We start from the raw sequence: 22,527 nt of genomic DNA on the forward strand, positions 1-22,527 counted from the left end.
GGTGAATTCATGGTTAGATTCTTCAGTTTTCTGGGTTTGTTGGTTGATCCAAGCCCGGTGTCGGTCTTTGAATGCTTTGTCACATTCTTCATTCCACCATTGGTGTTTTTTTCTTGGGTTTATAGGGGCTAGTTCTTCAGCTATTTCTTTCAGTTGGAATGTCAGTTCTTTTAAATTATTAGTTAATTTGATTTTTTTTTTGTTTCTTCAAAGATGGCATTGTTTATTAATTTATGTGGATCATAAGCTCTTTTGTTTTTAGGTTGGGATTTTTTCTTTTTATGCGGGGTGAATTTTATTTTAACTTTAATTAAGTAATGGTCCGATCCAGTATCTGTTCCTCTCAAGACTTTTACATTATAAATCTCCTTGTGATAATTCCGGTCCATGCAAACATGATCCAGTTGCCATTCTCCTTTTTTCCAATCTGGGTGTTTCCAAGTCTTCAATTTGTTTGGTTTTCTCATAAAATAGGTGGATTTTGAGATCATATTATGGTTTCTGCAAAATTCGACAAGTCTTTGGCCGTTCTTGTTAGTTTTCTTTTGGGCAGGCCATTTTCCGATAATATTACGATATCTTCGTTCTTTACCAAGTTGGGCATTAAAGTCCCCTATTAAAATCTTCGTGTGGGTCTTATTTATGTTGTTTGCAGTTTGGTCAAGAAGTTCCCAGAATTTATCCATCTCTTCTCTATCTTTTTTAAGATTGTTTTTGTCATTGGTGGGAGCATGGACATTTATTATGGTGTAGAATTTATCGGCTGATTTTAGGGTTAAGGTTGAAATCCTGGGGGAGTAAGACTTAAATTCTACGACCGAGTCAATTATTTTAAGATTGATTGCAAATCCTGTTCCGAACTGTGGGCAATTCTTCATCACACGTTTCCCGGGGATTCCTTTGTAAATTCTGTAACCCTGAGATTCAAACGGCTCTCGATCGGTGTTTCTCATTTCTTGAAGTCCTGCGATTAGGATATTTTGTTTGTCCATTATGTCTGTTAGAGTTTTTAGTTTGCCGGGTTGAGTTAGAGAATTAATGTTGTGAGTGGCAATGTAGTTTATTTGCTTGTGTCTTATCCTCAATTTTGAAGTTGTGTTGTTTTTGGGTATTTCCAAACGCTCCGATTCATTGTTATCTTTTAAGCAGCTGCCCACCGGATCCGAGTGCAGCCTTCTCTGGTATTTACCAGACGGTGGATTTTTTCTTAAAAGACCTTCCATATTTGACTTTCAAAGGCAAGTCAGCCTTGGGTGGGAATAAATTCCCGAGTTACAACTCTGGATGTGATCCAGAGAGGTGATTCCGATTTAGTTCACCAGTAGAAATCTCCACGTTTCTAACTGGTTATCCAGACGAACCAACGTGGAGGCGCAAACCGATTTTTTTAATTGAGATTTTAAGTATGGAGAAAGTTTAAATCGGTTCCGGAATCATTTCGTCCTAAATAACATTTATATATATATATATATATTTTTTTTATCCTAATAATTTTATTTTTATTTCTTTATAGAAACTATTTTTTTTCATACATTAACTATTTTATGCAAAGTGAAATACTGTTACTCCAGTGATCCCAAAAATGTAAATTCAAAATTAACTGACATTTGCATGGTATATCTCCAAATACAATCTATATATATATATATATATATGTATGTTTGTATGTATGTCTCTTAAGCCTTCCTAAACCGTTCATCCGATAGCGATGAAACTTTGGGGAATGGTTGGACGCGTGCCAGGGAAGGTTTCTGAGTTAGTAAAATACGGGATTTTCCGAATAAATCCTAAATTAAACTGAAACTGGTGTAAGTTAGGAGTATGGAGCCTTCATATCTCGGGGACCAATAGAGATATAGTAGTGCAATTTGGTGTATAGGTATCCCGTTAAAAATTAAGAAACGTGTTTGGGGTTTTCCGAATAACTCCTACAATTACTACGCCTAGATTATGATACAATGAGATATTTAAAAAAATAATATTGTACTTTAAAAAACTGGAGTTCATATATAGATGCCAGACTTAGAATTGTAAGATAAAGGGTGATTTGATACTTCTGAAAATTATAGAATATTTAATTTAAATCTGTTATTTTGAAAATTAAAATATAAAACTTTCGGTAGTTGTGAACATTGCATTCCGACGTTTTAATTTTCAACCAATTTCAACGCCATTTCTGTGCAGGTATGCCTCCCAAAAAACGAGCGATCGGTCGTTCTACGTCTGAAGCACGAAAGAAATAGGCAACACGAGCATCAGAAACAAACGAGAAGCGAGATTGGAATTCAATCGAGAACGTAATTTTCGAGCCAGTTCATTAGAAACAAACGAGCAACGAGAACAACCACTCACGCTGATTTGAATCTCAGTGCATTCCATTACGATGCTAATTATAATTACAGCATTCATCCAAGTGTGGTTATTGGAGAAATGGATGAACTATGCGCATATTGTAGTGCATTCAAATTTAAGAATGAAGCACCAGGAATGTGCTGTGCTGGTGGAAAAAAAAAATTGCCAGAATTACATCCACCACCCGAACCGTTATCAATGTTGGTATCGGGCGACACAAGTGAATCGAAACATTTCTTAACGAACATACGCAAGTACAATTCATGTTTCCAAATGACAACCGATATCGTGTGTGACAATTACATGCCGACATTCAAAGTGCAAGGTCAAATCTATCATAGTCCTGGATCATTACTACCACTACCAGATACCGATCATAAATTTCTTCAAATTTATTTCATGGGAAACACTGATGAAAAAATCTATCAACGCTGTCGAAACAATACGGGCACTTGACAAGAAATTGTCGCTGCATTACAAACTTTATTCGATCAACACAACGAATTGATTCGATGGTTTAGAACTGCCCTTGACCAAATGCCAGCTGATAACTACAGAGTTGTAGTTAGAGCAGACAAAACACCTCTCGGCCAACACGAAAGACGATACAATGCACCGACAATTGATGAAGTGGCGATCGTTATACTTGGCGAAGAGTTTAATTCACGTGATATAAATAATTCTTCTTCGCAGAAATGGTAATGTTCAGCGAGTCGCAGAAACATATCGCTCATACGACGGATTGCAATATCCGATTTTATTTTGGAAAGGTGAAGATGGATATCATTTGAACATCAAAATGAGAAGTCAGATGAGGAAACTAACAAGAGAAAGTCAGTGCCATGAATTTCTATTCCTGTCGTTTGATGATTCGTGAAAATGCTGAAAATCATGTATTGAAATTTCGACAATTGTTCCATCAATATATTGTCGATATGTATGCGAAAATCGAAACCGAACGACTTCTCTACATTCTCTACATTCAAAAGAATACATTTATTTACGTAATGTAGTTGTTAATGATGGCAATCTGAATCCCAACGAATTTGGAAAAATAGTCATTCTGCCGGCTACATTAACAGAGCCCACGGCACATGCATGAATATGCACAAGATGCAATGACATATGTTCGCGCATATGGCCGTCCAGATCTGTTTATTACATTCACATGCAATCCTACGCGGGAAGAAATTAAAGAACTCTTGTTACCTATACAGTCATCTTCGGATCGTCATGACATTACCGCACGTGTGTTCAAACAAAAATTGAAATCTTTAATGGATTTCTTTGTTAAGCATCAGGTATTTGGTGAGATACGCTGTTGGATGTATTCTATTGAGTGGTAAAAACGAGGATTGCCACATGCACACATTTTAATTTAGTTGATCACAAAACTCACACCAGATCAAATTGATCAGGTCATCTCAGCAGAAATATCAGATGTCAACAGCGATCCAGACTTATTTGAAGTCGTCACGAAAAACATGATTCACGGCCCATGTGGTGTAACTAACAACCATTCACCATGCATGTCTGATGGGAAATGCACAAAATGATACCCAAGAGCTTTAGTTGCCGAGACTATCACTGGAAATGACGGATATCCACTCTATCGTCGACGATAAACTGAAGATGGCGGCAAATCCATCACTTTAAAAGTACGGAACAGTGATGTTGAAATCGATAATCGTTGGGTTGTACCGTATTCACCATTCACCGTTACTCTCGAAGACATTCACATCAACGTCGAGTATTGCAATTCGGTGAAATCGATCAAGTACATTTTTTGCAAATATATTAACAAAGGTAGCGAGCGATATTGCAGTTTTTGGATTGGGAAAAACAACTAGATCTATCGATGAAATCAATCAATATCAACTGGGACACTACATCAGTAGTAATGAAGTAGTATGGCGCATTTTATAATTTTCAATCCATGAATGACATCCAGCAGTTGTTCATTTGGCAGTGCACCTTGAAAATGGCCGGCTCGTGTACTTCAGGACGGAAAATGTACATACAAGAGCATTGTCAGCACCATTAACAACGTTTACTGCATTTTTCTCACTGTGCAGCGAAGATGTATTTGCAAAGACGCTGCTTTACTCTGAAGTGCCATTATATTACACATGGAATGCATCAGCGAAAAAGATTCAACGCCGCAAACATGGCAAAGGAGTTGAAAGACATCCCAATTTATATTCTACCAACGCGTTAGGCCGTCTGTACACTGTGCATCCAAACAATGCAGAATGCTTTTACTGTTAATCAACATACATGGACCGACATCCTTCGAACAATTGAGAACAGTGAACGGCCAAGTTTGGGCCACATATCGTGAAGCTTGCCAAGAATTAAATCTTCTTGAAAACTATGCACATTAGGACACTTCACTCGCAGATGCATCGACTAACTGCTCGACCACAGCAAATACGCACTTTGTTTGCGATAATATTGACAACGTGTTTCCCATCAAATTCGAAAGATCTTTGGAAAAATTACAAAGACTACATGAGTGAAGACATTTTGCATCGTTTGCGTACAACGAATCAAAATCTAGACATTCAGTTTTCAATGAATCAAAATCCAAACATGTATAACGAGGCATTGGTTGGACATGTGTTTGGCAATTGTTAACAAAGCACTGGTACAGCTGCGAATGCCTGCGCCGAATCGATCCGCAAACAGCCTTTTCGATCGTGATTTGCAACGAGAAACACACGTTGATGTTGACGAATTAAGTAAATTTGTTCAAATGAATCTTCCAAATTTGGTTCCAGAACAACGCATAGCATATGACAGAATTATGCATGCAATCACAAGCAAAAGCAGTGGATTGTATTTCCTGGATGTGCCCAGAGGAACAGGAAAAACTTTTCTCATTTCACTTATTTTGGCAAACCTACGATCACGAATTGATACTGCACTGGCAATCGCATCATCAGGCATTGCAGCAACTCTTCTGGATGGCGGTCGAACAGCTCATTCAGCACTGAAACTGCTGTTGAATATCCAAATCACTGAAAGACCAACATGCAATATCACCAAAAATTCAGATATGGGTAAAATACTCCAAATGTGTAAACTCATATGGAATGAGTGTACTATGGCGCACAAAAGATACTATGGCGTACACTATAAGATTTAAGAGAAATCAACTGCTCTTTGGTGGTGCAATCATTTTATTGTCTGGTGATCTTCGACAAACTCTACCAGTAATATCACGTTCAACACCAGCTGATGAACTCAATCCATGTCTCAAATCATCAGTTTTATGGCAACACGTACATAGATTGAACTTCAAGACCAATATGCTTGTACAACTACAAAATGATACATCCGCTGATCCTTTCGCAAAACAATTGTTGGATATTGGGAATGGAAAAATGGCCATCGATGAATCAACACAATGAATCACATTGCCAACAAATTTCTGTAAAATCACAGCAACCACTGACAAGTTAATGGACAAAGTTTTCCTAAATATAGCACAAGATTACAGAAATCATCAATGGCTGAGTTCATGGGCTATATTAGCAGCCAAAAACAACGATGTCAATACAATCAATTTCAACATTCAAAACAAAATCCCAGGTGACGAGAAAGTCATAATGACTTTATGACAATGTACAAGTCCATCGATACTGTAATGAATCAAGAGGAAGTTGTCAATTATCCCACAGAATTTTTAAATTCACTTGATTTACCAGGTATGCCATAGCACCTTCTAACACTGAAAATTGGTGTGCCTATCATACTTCTATGAAATATCAATCCACCACAACTCTGCAATGGTACCAGGCTTTCGGTGAAAAAGCTAATGAACAACATAATCAAAGCTACAATTTTAAACAGAAAATTTAAAGGCAAAAATGTACTGTTGCCGCTCATCCCAATAATTCCAACAGATATGCCATTCGAATTCAAACGTTTGCAGGAAACTGCAAACGTTTGATTGCCTTTGCAATGACTATCAACAAAGCACAAGGATAATCGCTAAAATTGTATGGACTGAATTTGGAAAATCCATGCTTCTCACATGGACAGCTGTATGTGGCCTGCTCACACGTCGGAAAATCTTCTAATTTATTTGTGTACGCACTAGAAGGAAAAACAAAAAACATTGTGTATCCAAAAGCGCTTCAATAAATAGCATTCAATCCAAAACTTGAACTGTCAGACCTTTCTCTATAAAACGACTAAAAATACGTAATGGTCTAAAATATATTGAGTATTCTTGTACATTACAATAAACATTATGCTTTGGAAATAAATTTTTTTTTTAGTTTTTATTCCTGTTCAAATTGAATAATTATAGTTATGACAGGACAACGTCTGACGGGTCAGCTACTTATTTTAATAAATACTAAATTAAGTTTAGCTAAAGTTAGGCGGTACGAAGTTCGCCGGGTCAGCTAGTATGCATTAAAATGCATACTAGCTTAATAAAAAATTAATTAAGTTACCATAATTAGTTATCACAAAAAGTTAAATTCACTACAGTTTTCTCTAAATTCAGTTTAAAAATGAATATAGCACACCATAATGATTAAAATTAAAAACAAAGAACAATAATATAACTGAAGTTAAAAAAATTCCTATTTATAAATAAACTCAGTTTTAATAACAGTCGCTACTAATTGTAGTTGTAGTTGCTACTAATTGTAATTCAATTTAATAAAACATTAGATTATCAGAAAAAGTAACCTACGTAACTCTAAAGACTTTATGACACATTTACTCAGTAGGATCATATTTGACACATTAGCATTGTCTGTTGTTCCTGTAAGCTCTTTTCAAATTGGGTTCAATCAGATGCTGCAATTATGCTATGTATATCTGTTTGCTAACAGGCCATGCATTCATTAAAATTTATTTTCAGGTTTTACAGTTAGTAGTGCTGTCTCAAATTCCTGCAGCATTTCTTCCTTTATGTTAATTGAGATTGACTTAACCAATAGTTTTCCATGGTAATATTTTTCCTGTTTGTTAAATACTTATTTATATGGCATATTTTGCAACACTACAGATTATTATAAATTTGGTAAAGCTTTGCTTTCTTGGATAAATCTTCATGTTTGTTAATAATGTTCTTGTGTCAACTGAACATTTTTTAAAGTATTTTGCTAGCTTTTTTCTCATAATTTTGTAGAATTACCCCTAAATGACTCATTACGTATTTCCCAACAGTGTATATTTATTCACAAATTTTAACAAGTTGATAAAAAATGCCTGTATTAGCTCTACCTTATCTTATTTCTTTCATTCTTTTTTAGTTACATCTCAAAATGAATAGCTTACCCAAGCGTGCAGCCACCTTTTTTATATAGTTGCAACATAAATATCACCAGCTATTCCAGTGTTACATCAATCTACCAATGTTACTACTCATAAGTATTTAACGTAACGTGCTCTTTTCTTACCAAAATTTAGTAAACTAAAAAATATAGACATTTCTTCAGTCATTTAGCAGGGACTCTCTTAATCCATGTTTGTAAACCATGCTCATTTTTAAAATCCTTTCATTTATTCAATCCACAATTTCAGCAATAGTATTTTCAGTAAAAAAAAATGTCCAGCAATCTAAAATGTATAATTTTTTTTTTCATTTGATTTGTTAGTGATAACTTTGTGTCAATATTGTGGTAAGCAGTTATTGTTGTTGGCAGTTTGTGAATATATCAGATTGTCATTTGATTTTTACTTCTGTAAATTAATCTGCTGATGGTTTGCTTAAGTGTGGTAAAGTAGGCTCATCTCCAGATTCTTTGTTATTCTCATCTAATTGTTCCATATTGGTATTAGGAACACTGCTTGGATAGAATGTCAATGTCATCTGATTTAACTAACTTTCATTCAATGGTTGAATCTTGTATAATATTTTTTGCCTTGTTTAATCAGCACTGTGTCTATTCAATGTCATTAGTCATTATCCATTATTCATGTTCCTGGGACAATGTATATCTAACAGTAAAACAAATTAATTAAACAAAAAATAAAAATGAAGTACGTTCAAAATCAATTAACAAAAAATTAAAGAAGTGAGCAACTAAGAAAATTGTTTGATTAAATTACAAAACCCAAACTAAAAGTTCAAAAAAAATAGTCAGAAGTTAAAACATTAAAGTGCCATAATTTGTGTTCTTAAAATTATCTAGCACTCACTTATATATTAACACAAGAAACACAATTATTCCTGTAGTTAAATCTCAATTCATGTTATATAAATAAATGATTCTATTACTCCTCACACACATCATGAAACATGGCTTTACAGTACAAAATTCAAATGCCAGTGGAAACATAGGTGGGGAGAAACAATCTCAACATCCATTAATAAAAAAAAAGTGACCAGAAAATGTTACATTTAACTGCTTGAGTGACCAAGAATTAATGTATATTATATATTTATTTTGAAAGTATGTCACTTTTATCATGATTTTTTTTTAATTTCATATTTTGTAAGTCTTCTAATTGAGTGTTCTTTTTTTTTCAGAGTTAAGACTGTTTCGTACTGCAAGATATGGAACTCCTACTGAACTTAAAAGGTCTTATTTTACTGTTTTTGTTTCATATACGAAGTGTGTTCAAAAAGTAATGAGAATTTTTGTTTTTTGGAAAGAATTTTATTTATTCATCTTCATTAATGTTATCCCGTTCAGAGTAGTCTCCATTAGATATTATACACTTATGCTAGCGCTTTTTCCGATCCCCGAAACACTTCTGGAACTCGATCTTTGGAATAGTGTTAAGCTCTTTCAGCTATTCACTTTTAATCACGTCTGTGCTTGTAAAACGACGACCCTTCATTTTCTCTTTATTTTTGGGAGTAAAAAAAAGTCACACGGGGCTATGTCTGGCGAAGATGGCGGCTGGTGTATCATTACATTGTTATTTTTGGCTAAGAATTGATGAACAAGCAATGAAGGCACATTATCGTGATGCAGAAGCCATGAATAATTTCGCCAAAAATTTGGTTGCTTTTTCCGGATTGCTTCACGCAAATGGTGTTGAATTCCTTATTGATTGTTTGACCTTGTTGCAATAAGTCATGATGCACTGTGCTGTTAAAATCAAAGAACACTGTGAGCATAAGTTCACATTTGACGGTATTTGTCAAACTTTTATCGATCTTGGTGATCCGGAATGCCTCCACTGGGACGATTGAGCCTTAGTTTTGACATCATATCCATAAAATCATGTTTCATCACTTGTTATGACACGTTTCAGTAGTTCTGTATTATTATTGACTTCATTTAGCGACTCCTGAGCAACTTCCATTCGATGCTGTTTTTGTTTGAAATTCAACAATTTTGGAACAAATTTTGCTGTCACAAGTTTCATACCCATAACATCCGAAAAAATTTCATGGTATGAGCCAATTGATATCCCAACATCATTAGCGACTTCTCTGATTGTAATTCGGCAATCATTCATAATCATTTCTTTCACTTTTTCCACGTTTTCATCAGTTTTTGATGGGCTGGGGCAACCGGCGCGCTTGTCATTTTCAACATCTTCATGACCTTCTTGGAAATGTTTATACCACGCGTAAAACTTGCTTTACTCATAGCAGACTCACCAAAAGCAATATTTAACATTTTTAAAACATTGCTACACTTTATTCCATTCTTATAGCAAAATTTAATACAAACTCTCTGATCCATTATTTATACAAATAAAAAATTTCCGATCGTACCAAAATTCGTGTTATCGTTTGGACAGCTGACAACAGACTAAGCATTCAATATGGATAAAGATGTACAGATACTTTTCAGACATGTTTACCAATATAACAACAAAAAAATCTTGAGAACCAAACTAATACAGCCTGCAAAATTCTCATTACTTTTTGAACACACACCCGTATAGACAGTTATTTGTGTAATTGAATAAATTTTGTAATTAAAAAGAAATAGAAATTATGTTTGGCAGTTTGCCAAACATTATGTTGGCATCTTATTTGATTAAAAAAAAAAAAAAAGAATTACCTTCAGAAGGCACGGGTGAAGTAAAATTCAAGATATCCAAAAGCAATCCAGAAAAACCCTTTAAATTATTCCCCACTATAGTTTTGTTGATGGGATTTATGTTGTATCATATAATAGGTAAAAGTTTTTTTGTTTTATTATATTTTTAAAATGTGGGAATGCCTCAATTTCATGTCATAAAGCAGTTCACATGCTGTCATGAACTGCTTGTGATGGTTTTATATATATATATTTGTATGTGTGTGCACATACATGAAATGTTTATAATTTGTAAAAATACTGTGGGTTAAACAAATGAAAAATTGATGTACATTTGTTGAATAATGGCATTTGTTTGCACTTATTAATTTCATATTTCTATTATGTTTTATTAACTTGTAATCATATTGATAGCGTTGCTGTTTTTTAATATTAATATGTTTATCCTGATCAGGTTGATTAAGGAGGATAAGTGTGATGTTAATATGAGACATCCTTTGGGTTGGACTCTTCTACATGTTGCTGCAATTAATGGCAAAGCAGATAATCTGAAGGTTTTACTTGATTTAGGAGCGGATCCAAATTTGGGTGACGAGTATTATAATGTTTACAAAACTTCACAGGAGAAACGTGCTCATCTAATGGAAGGTGAAATTTTTGTAAAAAAAAAATTGATTATATGTGGTTTAGAGATCAGTTAACATAACAAATAAACTGGTTTCTTTCCTCTTTTTTAATTTCTTTTCATATAACCTTAATGTTATTGTGTTTAATATATATATGATAACTTTGTGTTATTAATTTTGTGTTTTATCTGTCTTTTGCATTATCTATAAAAAAATTGGTGTTTCCACAGAAGCCAAAAGTGATCAATTCATCCTGCTGTCTGTAATTTTTCTCTGCCTCATTTTATTATTAAAAAAAAAATTATTTTAATTTTTATTTTAAAGTATTTTAGTAAAGTTCAGTTTAAAGTAACTATCGGCATCATCGACCTAATTATTGGTAATTCTGGGATGTCATAGAACTCCTTGAAGCATCTTATATATTCTCTTTACAACTCATTCGAAATCAAATTATTTTCTTTCAAATATGAGACTATAATTCAGTATTTCTAATGACTTGTTTTGGTTAGAGTGAAATAATTGATGATTATAAATACTTGTCCGCTTTTAAAATCCAGAGGAAAGAATACAATTTGAAATATAAAACAAGGAAGTTAAAAAGACTTAAATTTTACAGGTTTACTTTTTTAGAAGATGAAGAGTTAGACAGATAAAAGATGTTCAATACTGAAAATAAAAAGTGATAAAAGTAAATTATATTGATTACCTGCTTTTAAAACAAATTAATTGTGAGGAGGGAATTATCTACAAATCCATTGATACCAATCTAATTGAAGACAATTCTATTGATTTTTCTTTTAATATTTAATTCTCAGAATTGGCTGGATGCTTCTTATACTAAAATTAAAAAATAATATTAAAATGGCTGTTCCATTATATTATTAAGAAACCTTGACCCTCCTTCACTCTGTAATGGTACTAGACTTGAAATCATATCTTTAAAAAATATCTAATCAAGACAAATTATTTTGGCTGTTAATGAAAGCGTTACAAAACAGTAATTACACCATAAATTTCTCTTGTGTATCAGTCTCTAATAAATCAAATTTGACTGCAGGTTGCTTTAGTAATAATCATCAAGCTTATGACTATAATTTTTATGAAAGCAGCATGTAAAAATAAATAAATCTCAGGAACAAATTGTTAAAGTTGTAGGTAAAAAACTAAAAGTGGTATTTTTTTCTGATGAGCAATTGTATGCGGCATTATTAAGCACAGAGGCTCCATCTAGCCTTTATATTCATTTCTTAAACTTCAAAGGAAGGAATATGGTTTGCAGCGAGCTTTTATGAAAGCATAAAAATTTAATGAGTAATAAATTTAGTATGGACCAGATTTGGGTACTTAAGTTAGTATATTTATATATATTTTACTGAAATTAATCATTTTAAGATTCATATTATTCCTCTCTTCTCTTAAATTATATTTGAATTCTATTAAATAAACCACCTATTACAGAATATTGAGATGTCTTATTTCAATATTGTACTTGAGATAAGATATGTCTTTTATCTCGGTATTCTGCGCTAGGTGGTTTATTTAACAGAATTTAGATATATATATATATTTTTTTTTTTAAATTTATATTTAATAGATCAACCCTAAGTACAGAACAACTAAAATAGGATGACTTACCTTATTTCATTACATAACAGAAGTGCTTTCGTGAATTTGATTTGCACCATCACTTTCATACACTATATATATTTAAACTATTTTAAAAATAATTTTTAACATACAATTATAAGTGAATGGGAGGTATGTTGTCATGGATTGCAAGTTTTTGATGTTATATATATATAATGTATGCAGCTGATGATGTGAATCAAACACAGAAGCGCTTCTGTTACGTACTGAAATAAGATAAGTCATACTATTTCAATTGATCTGTACTTAGGGTTGATCTATTAAATATAAATTAATTTGAATAGGTATAGAGGAGTATGGTTATTAAAAGAATTGCCTTTAAAATATAAATATATATATATAACTTATTGAAAATTCAAATAATTCATTGACCATTGTGTTGTTTAATTTAATATTATTTGAAATATAAACAAAACACAGTAATTAGATAAATTAGAGTTATCATATTAATTTCCAATAATCAATTTTCACAGGATCCAGGCTCTTCAGTTTGTATTGAATTATATAACTACATTAAAACATATTTGTTTTATAATTTGCAAATTCTGATGGCCAGTAAGGAAAGCAGAATTTGCATATACATTTATAATAAATTTCAAAATTTTTAAAACAGAAAATAATTCCAACAAATTATAATATGAATATGTTATAGAATTCAGTACCAACTGAAGATGCGGTATCCTGCAAAAATCGATTATTGGAAATTAATATGGTAAGTTTACTATCTAATTACTGTGTTTTGGTGGTTTATATTTTGTATAATACATGTATATATATATATATATATATATATATATATATATATATATATAATATATAATGTCCTATACAACATAAATAGCGGATTTTATTGTGTTTGTTTACTGAGCAATCTGGATAACAGTTTGTTTGCAAGATATTGCAGAGAATAAATTTTATTAAAGATATAATACTGAGTTCAGTGATTTTACCAGAGAAGCCACTGGCAACATGATGCTGAAAGAATTAACAAAAAATGTAGCAAATGCAACAAGATAACTTTATTTCAATAATCTTACAGTGGTTTTTACTTCAGTATGATCTAGGAGTAGGATTGGAGAAATTGTGGAGAAAAAATGTATTTTATACTCCATATAGCAGGAAGATAAAAAATATATTTTAAGGAATTATAATCATTGCCATGACTGTATGTAGGAAATTGCCCTTTGTCCTTGGGAACGCTAAAGATGAAACGATACATTGAAAGAAAGGACATTTACAAATTGATTTGTATTTACAATAATAGCAGTTTAGGGTATGAAGGGCCGACTAGAAGAAGATTAAAACTGGAATAAAGAAAAATTTGGCTCATAAATATTGAAGACCAAATAATCTGTTGCTGCCCAACATTGTTTAGAAACTGGTCACAAAATTAATTTATTAGAAATATGAAATTTATTAAAATCTTTTTTGTGAAAGCTTTCTTCCATAAAATCAAGTGGTTATCCACTGCCCTAACTTTTTTCATGAACAGGAATAACATTTAATTGGTTAGGTTCATGTTCTTAATTAAAAATTTTAGTGATTTGGATTTTTAAAGCTAAATTTACTCTAATTTGGGATTGATTGAACGTCAAAAGTTGTTTGCCTGTAGTTTTACTCTTAATCCCGGTTTACATGTATTTTACTCTTGTTCACCATTAAAAATACTATTTTCTATTGTCTTTTATTGTTCATTTGTCAATAAATGTTTTATTGTAATTTTTTAATTTATTCATTTCATTTTTTATTTATATGTACTATTTCAGCAGTATCTAACATCAGTCGAAACACCATCTAGTTATATAACAATCAAAATTGTCATCATTTTAGAATTTAAGTAACCTTTTTTGTGAGTGTTTTGTTTTTAAATTTATTTTATTAAGTGTTTAGTGTAATAGCCCTTTATTTATTGATAAGTTTAAAGCTTAATAACCTTCTTCATAAAAAAGGTAAAGAATTGTAAATGATCTTATTTTATTCTTAAAACAGTACTTATTTTTATTTCATTATTGAAATCGTTCTTTAGAATACTAAAGAAAATGTACCATTTTTTGATTATTTTTTAATTTGACTTAATGGCTGTGTGAAACATGCAAACAAATTTTAATTGTCTTATTAATTCCTGATATGTAATTTTTTTGGAGTGTTTCTCACAAAAAAGTTTTAATAGATTTCAAACTCTAAAACGAATATTGGTCTCCCAGTTGTTATTCAACAATGAAAATTTTCTGTATCATTATTAAAAATCTTTTTGCATTGTCCTGTCCAGATTTTAGACCAACAGTTTTTCCTATAAGTAAACATTTTTTGATAAGTTGTTTCAATCAGGATTGAAATAAAATTAACCATGTGCAATTGTTTAACAAAGATGAAGTTAGTTATTAATCTTCAAACTTGCTGACCAAAGATGTAGAAGGATTAGTGTCATCTCTTGTTTGATCATCAGTAAGAGGGGCACAGAAAAGCTGGAAATCAGAAATTATCTCAAGATTTCTATGTTTAAACAACTAATTATTTTTCACTTTGTTCAATTTGATAATGTTTTTTTTTCACTTGTTAAAACAAAACATTAACAAGCTTTAGATCAGTTAAGTAGTGTGATGAAAAGAAGTTGAGTTAATTTATGCACTGTACTTACAGTTAAATATCTCACCCTACACATTTGTCCATTAAAAACCTTTAATAAATTTTCCTTGCAATTCATTCTAAAAAAGAATTTTTAACATTTAATTGCATTATTTAGAGGTGTTTATTGTTTTAGAGTATCACTTTATAAAAGGAAGTTTGGGTTATTTAAATTGATGGAAAATTTGCCAGGAATTGAAAAACATAATTTTAGATTTGTTCCTTATAATAGTTTTAAAATCTATATATATATATATATATATATATATATATATATATATATACATTTTTTTCTTTTTTGATGAAAGAGGATTTCACAGTGATACAGAATTCTCATATTCCTTACATTTACTGTAGTATATTCAACATAAAAAAAAATTTAATTTCAAAATTAAATTTTGTAAATAAATTGATTTAAAATAAAAAATGCAAAATAGAGTACATGTAGATAAATGCATGCAAATATTCAGTATAAATACAGATAAAAATATTTCTAGCGTTTTATGGAAATGAGGTGTAAATTTACAAAAGTTGTAAGATAGACCACAAAATCCAGAATATTAATTGAAATTTTATAACCTGACAGTTTTTAAATCTTTTTAGAGGAAATTGTAATTTAAATGATATTTAACAATTTTTAATGCCTTTAATTTCTTGTATGTTGCTGTTAACAAATGCAATGAAAATTTTAATTTTTTTATTTTTCTTATGAAATGTGCTAGGTTAAGATTCAATTATTTAAAAATAATTACGAAATGCTCTAAAAATTTGGTACTCCGTTTAGTCAGAACTGTGAAAACAGCTCACCTGGCAGACTGTTCTTACCTACTGTAGTTGATTAAAACTTGGTTCTAAGACATCACTAAAATTGTTAAAAGTTGTTAAGATTGTATTGACTGTTCCATGACATCCATTGATAGCATTGCTAGTGTAATGTGGAATTGGTTAATTAGTCATTAGGTTTTCAGTAAATATATTAGCAAGTATTTTAGTGGTATTCATTTACTTTTTTAAATTTAAGAAGCACTGCACATGCTTCCATGGTACTTTCAAAGAACCTGTTTCCTAATTGTGTTATCTCCAAGTTTGGGAACATCAAATGGCCAGCCAGATCACCCAATTTTTCAGCATGTGATTTTTTTTGGGAATATCACAAAGCCCTAGTCTTCAAAACTTACACAATTCAAGAGTTGAAACATTACATTCAGGAATAAGTTGAAAGAATTTCCTAGAGATGCTGCAAAGTCGATTGGTGGGTGGAATTTATTGAAGAGTTATATGGAGGAAATGAATTAGAAAATAGTGTTATAGAGGAAGAAGAGGAAGTTGAAGAGGATGAAAGGGGAGACACAATACTGAGATCTGAATTTAAGAGATCATTAAAAGATTTGAGTGGCAGAAGGCTCCTGGAATAGATGGAATACCTGCAGAATTACTACGCAGTGCAGGTGAGGAAGCGATATAGATTATACAAACTGGTATATAATATTTACGACAAAGGGGAAGTTCCATCAGACCAAATAGAGTGTTATAGTCATGATACCAAAGAAAGCAGTAGCAGATAAAAGTGAAGAATATAAAACAATTAGCTTAACTATTCATGCATTAAAAATCTTAAGTAGAATTTTGTACAGAAGAATTGAGAGGAGAGTGAAAGAAGTGTTAGGAGAAGACCACTTTGGTTTCAGGAAAAGTATAGGGACAAGGGAAGCAATTTTAGCACTAAGATTAATAGTAGAAGGAAGATTAAGGAAAAACAAACCAACATACTTGGCATTTATAAACCTAGAAATGGCATTTGATAACGTAGACTGGAATCAAATTTCAGCATTTAAAAAAAATTCCAAGGATGTTCCCTATCCCCGTTACTTTTTAATCTTTACATAGAACTAGTAGCAGTTAATGATGTTAAAGAACAATTTAGATCTGGAGTAACAGTACAAGGTGAAAAGATAAAGATGCTATGATTTGTGGATGATGTAGTAATTCTAGCTGAGAGTAAAACGGATTTAGAAGGAACAAGTAACGGCATGGATGAAATCCTACGCAAGAACTACCGCATGAAAATAAACAAGAACAAAATGAAAGTAATGAAATGTAGTAGAAATAATGAATATGGACCACTGAATGTAAAAATAGGAAGAGAAAAGATTATGGAGGTAGAAGAATTTTCTTATTTGGGAAGTAGAATTATTAAAGATGGACGAAGCAGGAACGATATAAAATGCCGAATAGCACAGGCGAAATGAAACTTCAGTCAAAAATATAATTTGTTTACATCAAAAATTAATTTAAACGTTAGGAAAAGATTTTTGAAAATATATGTTTGGAGCGTAGCTTTATATGGAAGTGAAACTTGGACGATCGGAGTACCCGAGAAGAAAAGATTAGAAGCTTTTGAAATGCGGTGCTATAGGAGAATGTTAAAAATCAGATGGGTGGATAAAGTGACAAATGAAGAGGTGTTGCAGCAAATAGATGAAGAAAGAAGCCTTTGGAAAAATATAGTTAAAGGAAGAGGCAGACTTATAAGCCACATATTAAGGCATCCTGGAATAGCCGCTTCAGTATTGGAGGGATGTAGAGGGAAAAAATTGTGCAGGCAGGCAATGTTTGGAGTGTGTAAAACAAATTGTTAGGGATGTAGGATGTAGGGGGTATACTGAAATGAAAGGATTAGCACTAGATAGGGAATCTTGGAGAGCTGCATCAAACCAGTCAAATGACTGAAGACAAAAAAAAAGAGATGCTGCAAAGAGTAATGGGGGACTTTAGCAAGAGACTTATTGATTATGTATGTTGGAATGGGGTCATCTGCAACAGTCATTTTTGGATGATAAATTTTTTTTTTTGGTGACTTAAATCATAAATAATAAAAATGCTTTCATGTCTATGCGGTATGTTCAGAAAATAACTGAACATTTTTATTATGCACCAACAGAGGTATTTAGTGCCTTGTGGTTGGTCGCATTTTGTTCCGCATAACCTCCTCTGTAACCATGTGTTCTTGGATTGTTGATATCTCGTTTAGTATTTGTGTACATAGACGCACACACATTACACAGCTTTGTGCAAAAATCAGATGACTGTTCTCCCTCAACTTCCCTACCTACCAGACCTGGCTTCTTGTGATTTTTTTCTTTTTTCCTAAATTAAAATCTGAGATGAAAGGATGCTGTTTTGAGACTATTGATGACATTAAAGCAAATTCGTCATGGACCTTAAAGGGCATTTCAAATGAAACTATCCAGGACTGCTTCGTGAAGTAGAAACACTGCTGGGAAAAGTGTGTGAATAAGGGAGAGGGGTACTTTGAAGGTGACAGGGACCAATAATCTAAAATAAATAATAAAGATTAAAAACAATAAAGTTCGGTTATTTTCTGAACAGACCTCATAGCTGTGTTCATCCTTCTTAATATCAACTAAAACAAATTTACTCTTAATAACGTTTTAAAATTGCCCGATTCACTCTTGTAGCTGTATAAGGCCCTGTATTTTTTTTATTTTTTGTTTCTTAAAACCTATGTGTTTTAGAAGCAAACATTGTTAGTACTTATTGAAAAAAAGGAATGTGAAACAAAATAAATGGAAAGATGTGGTACCATAAGTTTACATTTTGAATAGATACTTTTATTCCTTTGGTTTTAATCCTTGACTATAGTCTAGGCTATAATGTCATTTTTGTAAACTGTGGATGCTTGAGACAATAGAAATGTGATGATTTTGTAATATTGCGCACAAAAGTTTGGGGATATAAAAAAATTTAGTTTTGTGTATGCAAAGAGCACAGCACTAATGCTGTAATTCCCAGAATCAAAATTGCTGATACCTATACACAATTTACTGCTAAACAATTACTAATTTACTGGTACCTATACACAAGTCAGCTAAAACAAGTCACAGACACACATTCTTGTTATTTCTGATCAAACAGTATTTGTGTTCACTCTGTGTTTAAAATTTTGCATGTTGGACGTGTTTACATAATTTTTTACAGTATCAATTCATTGCTAGGCTCAGAAAAAGAGCACAGTAACTGCTACTTTTTAATTATCTGTCTTTCCTGTTCACAACATTATCAGTTTATTAACTTAAACAATATTGGTAATTTTTTCTTTTCTTATGTAGATTTTGTTTAGTTGTTCACATTAGTTCTTTTTTAAATTCTAAAGGTACCTTAACATAGCATGTTGAGATAAGATTTACGTAAGATAACTGTGTAATATATAAGTTTATGTAAGATTAACTCTTTCCCTCCAACTCTGCCATCTCCATCTTCAATCTGTATGACATAATTCTTCTCCCTTTCCATATTTTTGAACGAGTGCAGTTCTGGGACGATTTCTTGGTTTTCCTTACTACTTTTCCTTCAAATATATTTATTAAAAATTTGATTGTGGTGTAATATATGCCCAATCAATTTTGCTCTTCTTTATCCAATCAAATCTAAAAGCAATCTGTTTTCATTCAGTTCTTTTAGAACTTGTTCTTTACTTTTTCTACCTTCCAGCTTGCCCTCCTGATCCTCATTTCCATTGCCTCGATCCTCTTCCTTTTAGGGTTCTTTTCTCACATTCATTGAATGTGAGATTTGATGTGTAAATTCAAATGAGTTCGTAATTAATAAAACCAAATATTTTCCCTTCATTTCCTCTTCCCAAACATAACTGAACTTCTGGTTTTCCCCACAATTTACAAACTATTATAAAATAAAAGTAATTAAATCACTTGCTATCAATAAAAAAAGATTGTGTCCTATAAGCAATGAATGAATTGTACTTTTAGCTCCAAATGTTGTATTCACTACCAAATGTTATTTCCAGTTTATGTTACATAGAGGTAAATTTACTTACATCTTACATTTTTTAATAAATCTAACAATAATCCATTAATTAAAATTTATTCTTTTTTTTTTTAATACATTTTTTCAGTATTGAACAGGAGAGAAGAAGATTTCAGTAATAGGCTAGATGAAGTCCATGTAGGTAAAAGGTATTCTTTCCATGGTTTTACCGCACTTCATTATGCTGTTCTTGTTGATGATCTGCAGTGTGTGAAATTGCTAATTAAAGCTGGTTGTAATCCAAAAGTGGTTAGCTCTACAGGAGTTCAAGCTATTGATTTAGCAGCTGATGGCACAACAAAAGAAGTTCTATCTAAGTACATAGTTGAGGTATTATCTTATTTTATGTTATCTATATATTATCAAATTTTTTTTTAATAGATGATGATATTGCTGCTTCTCATCCATTTAAGTGCTATAACATTTGTTAAAGGCAGAGCAAACGTTATTAATGGTAGGAAAATATAAACGAGTCTTTTCTCCCTCTTTTCCTTCCGGTAGTGTATATCAAATTGACAGGATCACTTGGAAAATTTATGAATTAAACTGTTGCTGAATTAGCTGTAAATTAAACTCAAAAAGTTAAAATGGAATTATTGTGTAATTCAATTTCTTAAATTATGGTTTTAATTTAATGATAAGTTGGCAGGATAAGTTAAAATTTCAAGAGTTAGAATATAGTTATCAATATCTAACTTGTATGAGCTGGTTTTTTATTATAAATGAATCGGTGTACATTTTTTTATCGTCTATTTTTTAAATAAAGTGAGAGTCCACGCACATGATATCTAAACAACAACAGTGACCACTTACAATAATTCAAGTATTGAAATCTAACTCGCATTAAAATATTGTTCTCTTACACAGTAATAAACTACTATTTGTTGTTTTGCCACAACTTTGTTAAACAAACTGTCTCAATAATCTAATAACTCCGACGGGGAGTCTTACTCTTAAAGACTTTAGGGATTGGCGTCCCCATGGCCCTAGCGTCAGCAGTTTTACTTCCTATTACACACTGATCTGCTGAATGCTTTACACAATACATATACACCACATCACAAGCACTAACAAATTACAGCATATACCCTTACACAGCAACACAACATCTTACGCTGTTTCTTCTTACACTTACACTCGGTATTGTGACACTTGAAATGCAAGTGTAACCCAAGGTGGATTCTATCATGCCGATGGATGGATGGCTCTATATAGTGAGTCTCAAATGATTTCCTCTGGGCACCAAAAAATGGAGGTCAGCCAAAAATTTGTCAAGCAATCAAGAAACAAGTAATGTAACGCAGAGTACTAAATTATGTAACTAATTATTTCTTATAGTAAAATGTAAGGAAGAATGTAATTCCTTCTCTAAGGTTTCTCCCTTTTTAATAAACAAATGTGTAGTAACAGCATGTGGCTAACCGAAATCAATTAAAACCCTTAGGAGTGGCACCCTGTTGATTGAGGTGAATGATGATGCACAGAGCTGAAAACTCACAGCCCTAAGGTATGAATGGAAAGACAAAGTAATAGTGGAGCCACATAATACGCTAATTTCCAGCAAGGGATAGAATTATTGAAGATCTCAGAGAAGCTATCACTATAATCGGTTACTTTGGTACAGAGGATCATGAAGAAGGGAGAATATTGTTAATGTGCCAACACCCTCACTTATCCTAACCTGCTCTAATTATTCCTGAGAGAACAAGAAATGGCTGCCTCTCTGTCTGTGTGCGACTATACATACCTAACTAAGATGCTGCTTTCAGTTCAGGGTTTTGGTCACAACAAAATTGGCTGCACTAAGCAGCAAATTTGTGCGCATTGTAGCAGTACAGGACATGATGATAGTGCATGCACAGAAGCTGAAAAGTTTATTAATTGTAAGGGTTCACATTCAACGAGATCTCAAGAATGCCCTGTTTATAAGCAGGAACCAGCTATATTAAGAATTTGTATTGAACAAAAAGTATCCTTTCTGAGGCTCATTGGAAATATAAAAAATCCCTCAACATGAAAAATCCTTTAGCGCCCAGTGTTAGTTTTGTCCAGGCTCTCCCTAAAAATCTGCAAAAAAATAACGAGTACATCGTGCAAAGAGCTAACCAAATTGGTCCAGGCTTTATCATGCCAGGTAAAATCTCTTGCCCATGCTATTGCAGCAACAGTAGAAGATTATTTATGGGTGCAAATGTAATTCATTGAAATGTTTGCAGTCCCTGTGGTTGCTGTGAGGCTATTGAAATTCTATTAAAGGAAGAAAATCCTTTAATACTGTATCCGCATGAAATTTTTTTCCATCCCCAGGATGTGTCCTTTTGTAGATATATCAGTGAAACAAGTAACTATCAAACTGAGGGCAGAAGATGTGAAGGTGTGGCTCCTGAAGGAAATTGTTATAGCCGCCTGTATTTCACTAGTGACAATCATCCCTGCAGTCTCAGTGAAGATATTGGTGCCAT

General features: G+C 32.2%; 1 protein-coding gene across 4 annotated transcripts in view; it reads left to right on the forward strand.

Annotated features, from left to right (window-relative positions):
- Nucleotides 1–22,527, forward strand: part of LOC142320429 (mitochondrial disaggregase-like) — a 69,439-nt gene that overhangs the window by 13,844 nt on the left and 33,068 nt on the right. For all 4 annotated transcript variants that reach the window (XM_075358181.1, XM_075358179.1, XM_075358180.1 and 1 more), the window contains exons 2-4: nucleotides 8,849–8,900; nucleotides 10,777–10,970; nucleotides 20,154–20,395. In XM_075358181.1, the coding sequence (XP_075214296.1) occupies nucleotides 8,849–8,900; nucleotides 10,777–10,970; nucleotides 20,154–20,395 (488 nt within the window). The remainder of the gene's footprint in view (nucleotides 1–8,848; nucleotides 8,901–10,776; nucleotides 10,971–20,153; nucleotides 20,396–22,527) is intronic.

This window comes from Lycorma delicatula, chromosome 2 (genome assembly GCF_047948215.1).
Source record: "Lycorma delicatula isolate Av1 chromosome 2, ASM4794821v1, whole genome shotgun sequence".
Classification (NCBI taxonomy): domain Eukaryota; kingdom Metazoa; phylum Arthropoda; class Insecta; order Hemiptera; family Fulgoridae; genus Lycorma; species Lycorma delicatula.